Below are 12,745 nucleotides of genomic sequence, written 5' to 3' on the forward strand. Positions count from 1 at the left end.
CCTGTAGAACCTCAAATTTTTTAAGAAAACAAATTTTTTTTTTTTTTTTTTTTTTTGTTGGATTTAACGTCGCACCGACACATGATAGGTCATATGGCGACTTTCCAGCTTTAATGGTGGGGGAAGACCCCAGGTGCCCCTCCATGCATTATTAGAAAACAAATTAAGAAGACTTTAAATATCTGAATAGAAACTGGTTAGTTTTGACTCTTTGCACAGCCAAATTGCGCCCCCTCCCTCTTCCCCAATCTGTATGGTCAAATTTTGTATAAATTAAGGCTCTTGACTGCTCATAATTGTTGCATTTCAACAAGTACTGACTAAAGTTTCCAACCATTTAGACATAAATTGCCAACTAAAATTTGTTAAAGCAGTGTGAAAAACTTACGATCCAATTTTGCTGAAACTCTGTGACGATGTAGAATGACATTCTGTCGATATAAGACTACCAGTTCCCGATATCACCTGCCAACTGAAAAACACACCAAAATAACATGGACTTGAAAATATTTGTTATGGTTTGATTTAAATAAATATTTTGCAAAAAGTGTTGTTTTTGTTTGTTTGTTTCTTTTCGGCTTAATGCCGTTTTTCAAGTTATTCAGTTATGTAAAGCCTGTAAGTTAACCTAACCAGTGTTCCTGGGTTCAGTACCTGTACAAATCTGTTCTCGACAAGTAACTGTCAACTTCCCCAAATGAATCAGAGGTGGAGCACTAATAATTTCAGACACAATGTCTTTTATCAATTATCATATTATCATAAAGAACATAATAAAATTATGTCTCACCCGGGGCTCGAACTCGTGATCCTGTGATCCTTAGATCTGTGCTCTCCTTATTGACCTAAGTGGCCGGGCTAGTAGACAGTTATGATCATTATGACCAAAAATGTTTAAGGTTTTAAGTTTGAAGGCGAAGGTCATATGAGGGTCAAAGTATTTATATAGGCGGGCAGGCTCACAAAAACTGTAACTCTCAAATTTAAAACACTGGTGAATTTTAACCAGATGCATCAACTCCAAACTTTAACAACCTATAAGAAGCTAAGTCTATATAAAGATAAGAAAAATGTGAAATTTATTTGCTTGCTAGAAGCTGATTACCTAGACTGGTCAACCCTCAAAACACACAAAAATTAGTCTCCCAACAATAATGATTTTATACTTATCAAATAAATTAGTTAATTTTACCTCCCACAAGTTGGTGATTCTGAGATACTAGATTGTCTGCCCCTGTTTGACTGCATCAAGATTGGACTAGATGACCTTTTACAAGACAAACCCGCCTGAAGCCGGGAACCATTAGGAGTTGGATGGAAACTGTCTGACTGACTGCAAGGAAACCAGAAAAATCAGAAAATGAGAAATAAACAAAGTCTTATGTTGTTTTTATTTCATTCAAGGTAAAAGAATAAACATTGTGAGCAAGACATGAAAGATTTTATAAAAAAACTTTATACCAAGAAAGTCACTTATACTTAGTGTTCCTGGATTACTAATTAGTACAAACTCATTCTTTGCAAATAACAGACAACTTCTTCACAAGAATCTGAGATGGAATAAAATGAGCCGCGCCATGAGAAAACCAACATAGTGGGTATGCGACCAGCAAGGATCCAGACAAGCCTGCACATCCGCGCAGTCTGGTCAGGATCCATGCTGTTCGCTAACGGTTTCTCTAATTGTAATAGGCTTTGAAAGCGAACAGCATGGATCCTGACCAGACTGCGCGGATGCGCAGGCTGGTCTAGATCCTTGCTGGTCGCATACCCACTATGTTGGTTTTCTCATGGCATGGCTCAAATATCTCAGACATATTGCCCTGTGTTCAAACCCGAGTCTTTCTAACTGTAAATCTAGCCATTTAAACCAACAAATAGTTACATAAGTGCAGTACCTAAAACCAGAAGCAGGACTCCCGTTTATGACAACTTCATCCTCACCACTGATGTAGAAGAGCGGGTTATTAGAGTCTATCGGGCCACTATTGCTGCCCGCACTCCCTGAGCTCAACTTCCTTTGGCATCCTCCTACACTTGCTAAACTACTAGAACTGTTGTTCAGATGTCTTCTAAGGCCACTTGAATATGTTTCTGAAATTAGTAAAATAAAACACATACTGAACCTTTAGCCTGCTAGCGGTAAGTGATTCTGCATTTGCGTGCAGGCTGATCATGGTCTACACTGTTTGCTATTCAGTTAGTAAATTTGCAGTGAACACCCCTTTGAATAATAAATGGTACTGCCCAAACTGAATGATGGACCAGTCAATTTTAAAAATTTGAAAATATTTGATGAGAAATCATTTAATTTCGTGGGCATGAAATTTCGTGGTTTTGGTCAAACTGGCTATTTTGTGGGGATACAAATTCATGGATTTCAACCTTTGAACACAGAATAAATCAGAATTTCATTTGTTCATTGGGCTTAAATTTTGTGGACTGGCTCAACCACAAAATTCATGAATGACTTTACTGTGTATTAATGGTCAAAAATGTTTTCTGTTCATACTAAGTTTTTTTAGTTTCTATGACTCATTCCAAGCCAGTTTCCTGGGTCCATGGTTACATAACTCAGTTTGAGTGACTAGTCTCAAAATACAACCCTGCCATTGGTCAATTTCAAAATTCTATTCAGAATCAAACAGTCAGATACTTGAGTTTTGGCACTGGTCTCTACTGACAAAGCTAGAGTTCAAACACAAAACCTTCAGACTTACTTACTATCATTTTCTCCTAAAAGCATTTTTTGTGTGAATTGTGCTGCACCAATGAGATATTCAAATTGGCTTTTGCTAATAGTAATACACATAATTATTTAATATTAACTGTACTATTTATGTATTGTATAAATTATATATCTGACCATCAAATTAATTTGATTTTGATGAATTTTTACTGTTATCCTGCCCACACACCTCCCCCACTCCCTCCTCACCCCTTGTCTCTATGTCTTTTTTTTTTTTTAATCATTATCATACTTTGTCAGAATTTTGTTTGTTTGTGATAATTATGATTATCCTCCATTCATATAAAGCATTTTCTATCTGAGACATAAAAGCAATATGGGCCTTTAAAGCATCTACATCAAAATTATCATAGATGAGCAATCCTGAAACTCCAGGTAGGCTAGTTTTAAAGGTAAACAAGAACTGTCACAAGAGACAGCGTGCTCGACTATTTCGATGCTGGATAGTGAAACTGGTCACATCTGAGGAAACTGAAGCTGTCACTGGAGTGTTTGATGACTCCAATGTTGGATGAAGATATTGCACAATAGCTTGAGTCTGTGTCAAAAATATTAAGTAATAAGAGAGGTAAAGATAAAGTGTATCAAAACATAAGTATACTTCTAAGCAAAAAGGGGGTATAATTCATAAAATATTGGTGTAAGAGTTATGCACCTTGTGTCCTATGATGTTGGTGATGATGTGAAACAACTACTTCAAGTCTGAATTAAATGCATTTCGTAATAACTGAGATATAGTGAAAATGCATCAAAATTAACCTTAAATTCTAGGTAAAAGGGGGCATAATTCATGAAACATTGGTGCCAGAGTTATACACCTTGTGTCATATGATGTGGGTGATAAGGTGGAACAACTATTTAAAGTTTGAATCCAAACCATTTAGTAATAACTGAGATAGAGTGGTGAAAGTATATCAAAACTTTAAACTGAAATTCTAAGTAAAAAGGGGGATAATTCATGAAATATTTGTGTAAGAGTTATGGTCCTTGTGTCATATGATGTGAGTGATGATGTTGAAAAACTTTTTTAAGTCTGAATCAAATCCATCAAGTAATAACTGAGATATAGTGAAAGTGCATCAAAACTTTATACTGAAATTCTAAGTTAAAGGGGGGATAATTCATTAAATATTGATACCAGAGTTATAAGCCTTGTGTCATATGATGTGGGAAATGATGTGGAACAACTACTTTCAGTTTGAATCAAAATTCCATTCAGAAATAACTGAGATAGAGTGAAAGTGTATCAAAACTTTAACCTGAAATTCTAAGTAAAAACGGGGAATAATTCATGAAATATTGGTGAGATAGTTAGGGCCCTTGTGCCATATGATGTGGGAGGTGATGAGGAATAATATTTTAAGTTTAAAGCAAATCCATCAAGTATTTACAGAGATAAGAAGAAAGGGAAAGTGTAAAAAAACTTTAATCAAGGTGGGGACGCGAAAAGACGCCAATGCCGGGGTGAGTAGGAAAGCTCTCCATATACTTCGTATAGTCAAGCTAAAAATGGTTTACATGATAAAACACTTCTACCAACAACAATTTAAATTATACATCAGAGACACATAAACAAAGGCTTGAAGAGCTGTCACAAGAGACAGCACACTATTTCGATGCCGGATTTTTAAACTAGGCACATCTGAGGAAGCCGGAGCTGGACTGTTTACAAATAAACTTCAATGTGGATGAAGATATTTGACAATAGTTCATATAATGAGTTGGCCACCCAGATACAGAGGAAATTAGCCCCAGCCCCTGCCAGCTATGTTAAATCCACAAAGTTTGATGGGATTGGTAGGTGGTCACCCAAAGCATACTGCTATGAAATATATCTAGAATTGGGCAAGGAGTTTCTAAGAAAGATTTTTTAAATTTTTCCTTTTGTTGCCATGGCAACAAGAATTTCGCATGGATAACTTACATTTTAAGGAATTTGAAAATGGACCAACCAAGAAACAATCCTGTGAAGTTTCATCGAAACTGGCTTTCTGATTTAGGAGATTTTCATTGAAGAAATTGCTGATGATGGACAACGAAAAAATGGCGAATATTCAATGATCTTTAAAAGTCACCATTAGCAGTTTGTGTTCGAGCTAAAACTAAAATTCCATAAATTTCGGTTAATAACATAACATCCTTTCATCGTGATAAATCTGATAAAGAATATTGAAGTGAAATTATGACACCCACCTGGTGCTTTAATTACTCCATTTGTGTCCGATAAACTGCTATGTAATTTGGAAGACCTGAAACAGTAAAAGATCAACAACTCAGATTATGTAAAATCTGCTGCATTAACATACATGATAATTTCAAGAGATATTAATTTGATTTTTACTGATTTCACATTTTTTAAAGGGGCACCACTCAAGATAAACATAAAAAATTTTGAATGGTAGAAATTGCTTTCGTGTACTTGAAATAACGAAAAAAGAGGTAAAAGAAACATGATTAAGTCAGTTCTGTGTAGTTTAAAATTAGAATTAAATCAACAATTAAAAACAAAATTATTGCTTTAATGAAAATCAATTATTGTTACATTTACTTTTATGCAACAAAAATCTGATGAAAAATTGAAGGAATTTCACAGACATTTTATGTAACACACATAAATTATCGACTTATTTATATATGCTGCTATCAGTGTTTTTTTAATTTCTTTATGTTCACATGAATGCATGCCCCTTTAAGAATCTTCACATACTCCAACTGTCATGCCAAAACTTATATAAAGGCGTTGTTTCTTATCATACTTCGAAAGATACAGAATAAAATATTCTTTTTATGCATATTTACAACTGATACTTATTGATATGAAATTTTAATCTAAAATGCAACCAAAGGCACTAAATAAACTTTGCAAGTAAAACCTATTAATTTAATATTTATCGATTTTATTTCGATTATTTTGTACTTTACAGAAGAGTTCTGTAATTACTCCATAAATCATCATCAAATATAATCTTGGCACTAAATATCTGTCTGCACCTAGGTGGTTTTCAATTCACTTTTGATTTAATTTGTAATCCACACCATTCTACTACATTCCTAAAAAGTACTATATTTACCCTTCTACAAGATGCTCCACCTATGACAGGTTGCTTTAATTACTTCAAAATGGCAGTATTTTGCACTCTTTTACAAATAGATATAATAAGAAAACCCTTGTCTTATAGGCAAGTAAATATGGTACTTGACTGCTGAAGTTGAATTAATCCAAGTTTTCAGCTTTGGTCCTATCTGAGATCTAAAATTCTTTTACTTGTAACTGACACACGTTTTAGACAAGGCAACACATGAGGTTTGATTTTTATGCAGAAAAAGCTCATTTTATAGGCGAGTAAATATGGTACTTTTCAGCTCTTGTCTGAAATAAGTAAAATGAATCCAAGTTTTCAGCACTGGTCCTATCTATGATCTAAAGTTCTATTTATTATAAGACCAGACATATGCCTGTAGTCATAACAAAAATAAAATTGCACTTACTTTTTAGAGTGTATGGAATACTCTTCTGATGTTATATTTGACAGGAAATAGAAACAAAACAATAAAATCTGAAAATATAAATATATACAGAAACATGATCAAAGAACTAATGTGTGTTTGGGACTATGTTATCTTAAATGTATAAAATATATATACTTAAAACATGCCTAAATATTTGTTTTACTTCATTCAATGCAGTTTTCAACTGTATTTTGTTTACATAAGGTCATCTGTTAAACTAAGCTGGATTCTTTACCAGCAATAACCTTGGGCTATTTCAACAAACAAATGACAACTTCACTGCCTTTATTACTGATGGCGGACAAGTAATCTTACTCAAATTGTTTTCAGTCAATCACCATGGCGAAAATATGACAATGTAAGATTTGAATAAAAAAAACTTACCCTACTAAATTTCTAAAATGGACTGGTCCATCATTCAATTTGGGCAGTACCACTTATTATTTGAAGGGGTGTTCACTGAAAATTTACTGACTGAATAGCGAACAGTGCAACCATGATCAGCCTGCACGGGTATGCAGGCTGATCCTGGTCTGAACTGGTCGCAAAGGCAGAGTGTAGTTTCATGCACAGATTCATCACACCCTGTATTAATTTAAGAATGACAGAGTAAAAAGAATACAAAGCATTTGATGGGCTCATCTTGGTCTGCACTGTTCACTATTCAGGCAGTTAACTTTTAGTGAACGCCCCTTAAAATAATAAATGATACTGCCCAAATTGAAGGATGGACCAGCCCATTTTTGAAATTTAGCAGGGTAAAGTTAGTTTCAGACTTTAAACACTTATGAAAATAGGCCTTGAAGGCTTTTGTTCTACATAATTGTTAAGCTAAACAGGTGGGCTAAAAATAATAATGTGACGTATGATGGTGTAGTGATACCATTACAGTGGTGTATGGGTACAGTGATGTAGCGGTGCAGTAGTGTAGCAGTAAACTGGTACTGTGACCTGTGGTACTGTGGTGTATGGGTACAGTGATGTAGCGGTGCAGTAGTGTAGCAGTATAGTGGTACAGTGGTTTGTGGTACTGTGGTGTAATGATAAGTGATGTAGTGATAAAGTGGAGTCGAGGTAAAGTGAAAGACTGCTATGTATGAAGATACAGGCTGGAATTCCGTCAGTAATCTGGTTGCAGTCCCTGCTATTTAACAGAGTGACGGTCTAAGAAACAGTCTGCAAACATAATTAACTTCATTTGTTTGAACTAGGTATGTAAATTATATATATACTGACCTCTTCACCTTTATTTAATCTGTCTGATAGATTGTGCCTGGAAGAAAACAACCGAAATAAGTGTAATAATTTTGTACATGTACATATATATGTGTAAAATGTTTAAATAATCTAAAACTTTACATTGATCGAGAAATTCAAAGTACCCCATGAAACGTATCCAACATGGACAAACCCTTGGCAAGGTAGAATCTTAAATTTTTCTTAAAGCAGCTGGAGAATTTCATCATATGATATGATGTCAAGATCCTTGTTACTTTGGTCATGGAATTTAACCAAAAATAGCTGAAATTCGATGAAATCCAATCACCAGAATTGAAGAAACTTAAGTCACAGAAACAGAACTTAAATATGTTATATTCTGAAGGGACCGGAATTCTGATACAGCATTACAGTCAAACCTGTATCAGGTGGTCAGCCTAGGGAGCGACATAATGTGACTGTTTAAGACAAATTGAAATTAGAACAAAATCAACAACTAGCTGCTTAACCTTTAGCCTGCTGGGGGCAAGTAATTTTGCAGGCTGATCATGGTCTGCACTGTTCGCTATTCAGTCAGTAAATTTTCAGTGAACACCCCTTCGAAAATAATAACTGGTACCGTCCAAACTGAATGACGGACAAGTCTATTTTAGAAATACAGCAGGGTAAAGGTTAAAACAAGGTGACGCTTAATACAGGTGCCCACTTAGGCAGATTCAACTGTACAGTTAATTTCCCTTCAATAAACAAGTCACTTACCCAAATAAATACCAGTCATATGCTAGTGTTAGATAAAGGATTTCTGCAGCTGTGAGAGATTTATGAATTGCACCATCTGCCCAAAGTGACAGTCTTAATAATGAAACGAACATCGGTGTCCGGTCCCAACCAGAGATACAATGAACTAAAACACCTTTATCACCTGAAACAGGGAAACAGTTAAATAAATAGAACAGCGCTGGTGTCTGGTCCCAACCAAATATACATTGAATTAATATACCTTTATCACCTGAAACAGGGAAACAGTTAAAAAATTGAATAGCACTGGTGTTCGGTCCCAACCAAATATACAATGAACTAAAACACCTTTCTCACTTGAAACAGGAAAACAGTTAAATAAATAGAATAGCACTGGTGTCTGGTCCCATCCAAATATACAATGATTTAATACACCTTTATCAACTGAAACATGGAAACAGTGTAATGCATAGAAAAGTGCTGTTGTCCGGCCCAAACCATATGTACAATGAACTAAAGAACGCCTTTTTCATCTGAAACAGGAAAAAAGTAGAATGCATACAGCTGCACTGGTGTCCGGTCCCAACAAGCTATACAATGAATTAATATACCTTTATCACCTGAAACAGGGAAACAGTGTAATGCATAGGATAGCACTGGTGTCCGGTTCCAACTAGATATGCAACACACTATAATTATGCTTATATTACCTGAAGTCTTTACGAAACAAACACAACTGATCCGAAGTTCAGTTTAAATGGATACATACAGTAATATACTTTTAATTAGATACATGTAGGTATATAAATGATTTCAACAAAAAAAGATTATTTTATGTCCACATTAATGGATGAATTTCAAATGTTCAAGATGAGATACAAATGAGAAATTTATTTATTCTTTAGTAATCATTATTAGTTTATTTATTAGTTGTGCATTACCACAACCATAAAATCCTAGAAAAATCAATCCCCTACAAATACCCATTATTTAAGAGTATACTGATTGTTAGAGAGTCCAATAAATGAAAGAACTAACCTTCAGATAGCACATGTAGCATCATTTTGAGGTAGTTTTGTGTAAGTTGAATAAGATTCCAGCTCTGCAAAGAGAATTTAAATGATACCTTTGTATTTCAAGCAGAGCAAGAACTTCTGTGTAGCCTTATGGAATATAGATACATCATGTATTTGGAGCTATTATAACTAGGACATAAACAATACTTGGTGTACTTGTTAAAAGAATTTTTGCAAATTCATAAATAGTACATGCCGGTAGTGGGTCATTCTAGGTCTTTAATATTAAAATTCTTAACGGTATCCCCATTTAAACTATCAATATATATTACTACCGAAATTTGACTTAAAATGACATTTGTGCATGTGTTTTCGGGATGGGACTTGAAAATGTCTTCGAGATAGTTGGAATTTTGACTTTTTTTTTTAGATAAAGTGAGTTTGAGATATCGAGTTTCATCAACTGTATATATACTGCAAATCCGTATAAAACTATAGTAAAATAGTGATCACGCCAGACTGCAAGCGGATGAGTAAAATGATAAAGTTATCTAGCGTTCTGAGTGATCCCATCATAGAAAATATAAGAAAAAAATGGCCGCGGAACACATAAACTCCTCGAGTATGACTAGTTGTTTCAGTCAACAATGCTCGAGCATGTTGTGCTTATAAGTTTAATGAAGAAACTCGTTTACATTGACTCATACAAAGATCTACTTCAGTATCTCTGATTAGTGGTGCAAACGAAAGGTTTGTGAACTGAGGGAGTCACCAAATATTTTTCCTTAATTTCTGAGAAAACAGGAAATATCTACCTTATACTGAGACCAGTCTATCGACAACTGGCGTAACACTTCTGTTGGGGGAATGTCTAGACAAGCATCTACATAGCCCTGTAAAATAAATTAATGTTTATTAAAACCATAAAAATGTTTATAGTTAACACGACTCATTCTTTGCTGACTGGTATCTTCCTGTTAAATAATTAGACAAATTTTTACACACTTAATGAGGTAAATGTATGAACATTTGGTAAGGTACGTGAAAAAAAAGAAGTTTCAGCAATCAAAACGTGTGTAGAATTTACAGTAAAATCATATAATTTTGTGTCCACGAAAGTTTATGCTTTAGGCACCTATTTCCAGGGGATATGAATTTGTGGGTTTCAAATTTTGAATATAAAATTAACTGTTTCTTGAGATTTAATTTTGCAATTTTACTTAAACATGAAATCCATAGAAATTTACTCCTCCATGAATATTAATGAATTCCCTGTATATAAAACTTTAGCAGAAAAGCAGTCTATATTACAAAGATCATAGAAAATGGTAATAAAAGATTCTTAACACAAAATGAAATCTTTGTAACAAAAAACTTGAAGTTTGTATTAAATTTGTATTACATATCATTAAAACACAGAATTAGATAATTATGCAATCCAAGGGCAATTTAACAACTTTGGTAAAAAAAGGTTAAAGTATAAGAGCCTAGATGAAATTCTAATTCTGGTAGACATACCTGTGTCCAGTCAAACTGCATTACTTCCCCTAGGTAAGAGTTATCTTTCCATTCTTTGAAAAACTCACAACCTGCAAAGTAATCAGTTTTGGTTATCAGGAAACAAAAACTTTCTATTTCATATAAATTTCAATTTTTTTTAGTAACAGCTGGAAAATATGGAAACTGTTATGGAAAAGTCAAATATTAACTGGTATCATTCACCTTAAGCCTTAACAAACATAGAAAACATATGAGCCGTGCCATGGGAAAACCAACATAGTGGGTGTGCGACCAGCATGGATCCAGACCAGCCTGGGCATCCACGCAGTCTGGTCAGGCTCCATGCTGTTCACTTTTAAAGCCTATTGGAATTGGAGAAACTGTTAGCGAACAGCATGGATCCTGACCAGACTGCGCAGGCTGGTTTGGATCCATGCTGGTCGCACACCCACTATGTTGGTTTTCCCATGGCGCGGCTCATATTTCAATATTTCATTAAAATTCAAAATATTTGCTTCCATTCTATTTAAAACTTCTGGGGCACACTAGCATAGTGGTTAAAGCCACTGACTGAATAATTTACCCCTCGCTAGGGTTGGTTTAAATTTTGCTTTTCAGACTTCATTCATGCGAGAAAGGTATTAAGCTTGTTTGTGGTAATTTAGTGGTTTTATTCTGATGCCTAAAATAACACCCAGAGGGACACCTCCACTGTTACAACTTGAAATTTGACAACTAAAAACCCCCCAACAATATAAACATACAAAGTTAATATCTGAAGTCAAATAAAATGGTTCACACTTCTTGGTATGCTGATAATGTTGGTGTATCACAGACTAACTGTTCATGTTCCCGCTACAAACTGTTTAACAAACATACCTGGATAAGGCACAGATACTATACAAAATTCGCCATATCTGTTTTCTTTATCAACCTTTTCTGAAGATGTTACACTGAAAATAACAAATTCATTGTTTTAATGATATAACGATTTAATTTAAAAGTTCTAAAAATTGTAGATCTAGCAGGTTCCATATACATTGTATATATATTCCCAAGTCTTAAGTTTAATTATATAATAGTTAATAAGGTAAATGCTAATTCTTCCTACAAACTCAATTAAAGGAGTACAATATACATTAAAACAATGATCGCTTCAGGTCACAAGGGTATGAGCAAAATGCTCAAGTAATCCGGGCTTAGAAAGCAACCCAAACATAGAAAATATAAGGAAAACGGGTGGGAACCAAATGAATTGCATGAGTGAACCCAGGAGCTGGAGCAACTGATGCTCAAACGAACGGTGTTCCACTGATAATCATATCAATGTGCATCATTTATCTTTCTGAAGCGCTGTTTGTTGAAAGCTAAGACTATTACAAGGCAAATATGTCCATGAACATAATACCGTAAGAACTTACTTCATTCCAAACTTAACTTTCTTTTTCTCTACCATTAGATCCACAATATATTTGACAGAAAATGTTTTCAATACATTGATATCCTGTCCTCGGACTCTATCAAACATTTGCATATCGCTGAAATAAAATATTAGGAAAGATTAACTTAAGATCTCTATAGTTCTTTCTTGCTCTCAAAATTTCTACCTGTCTTGTAAAAATTAAAATGATAGACAAATTAGGTGGTTAAATTAATATCTCTGATCCATCTTGTCAAAGATGGGCCGTTTACTGATGTTGTAAGAACTTGTGGCCCGACCCATTTTACTTATTTTCTTGGCTATACATGTACATTGTTTGATATTTATTATAAATGTAAATAGTAATAAGCAATAAAATATGATTAAACAAGAGCTGTCAGTGAACAGCGCGCTCGACTATTCTCAGTGCTTGATAGTATAACATAAGCAATGAGTAAAACTTTAACATTACAATAAGCATATTCTAAGTCGAAAAGGGGTCATAATTCAGTCAAAATGCTTGATAGAGTTGCCTCCTCCTTTTTACAGACTGGGGTCATGATGGTAAACAAGTATGCAAAATATGAAAGCAAT

At 34.4% G+C, this 12,745-nt stretch overlaps 1 protein-coding gene across 1 annotated transcript in view; it reads right to left on the bottom strand.

Annotated features, from left to right (window-relative positions):
* LOC123530068 (myotubularin-related protein 14-like) overlaps window positions 1–12,745 on the bottom strand; it is a 29,846-nt gene that overhangs the window by 10,481 nt on the left and 6,620 nt on the right. The window contains exons 7-18 of the mRNA XM_045310759.2: window positions 12,153–12,269; window positions 11,611–11,684; window positions 10,750–10,820; window positions 10,047–10,124; window positions 9,254–9,317; window positions 8,237–8,399; window positions 7,496–7,532; window positions 6,239–6,306; window positions 4,943–4,998; window positions 1,899–2,094; window positions 1,193–1,333; window positions 389–472 (exon numbers count right to left, since the gene is read on the bottom strand). Coding sequence (XP_045166694.2) covers window positions 389–472; window positions 1,193–1,333; window positions 1,899–2,094; window positions 4,943–4,998; window positions 6,239–6,306; window positions 7,496–7,532; window positions 8,237–8,399; window positions 9,254–9,317; window positions 10,047–10,124; window positions 10,750–10,820; window positions 11,611–11,684; window positions 12,153–12,269 — 1,149 coding nt within the window. The remainder of the gene's footprint in view (window positions 1–388; window positions 473–1,192; window positions 1,334–1,898; window positions 2,095–4,942; window positions 4,999–6,238; window positions 6,307–7,495; window positions 7,533–8,236; window positions 8,400–9,253; window positions 9,318–10,046; window positions 10,125–10,749; window positions 10,821–11,610; window positions 11,685–12,152; window positions 12,270–12,745) is intronic.

The sequence above is a fragment of the Mercenaria mercenaria genome, chromosome 13, assembly GCF_021730395.1.
Source record: "Mercenaria mercenaria strain notata chromosome 13, MADL_Memer_1, whole genome shotgun sequence".
NCBI lineage: Eukaryota > Metazoa > Mollusca > Bivalvia > Venerida > Veneridae > Mercenaria > Mercenaria mercenaria.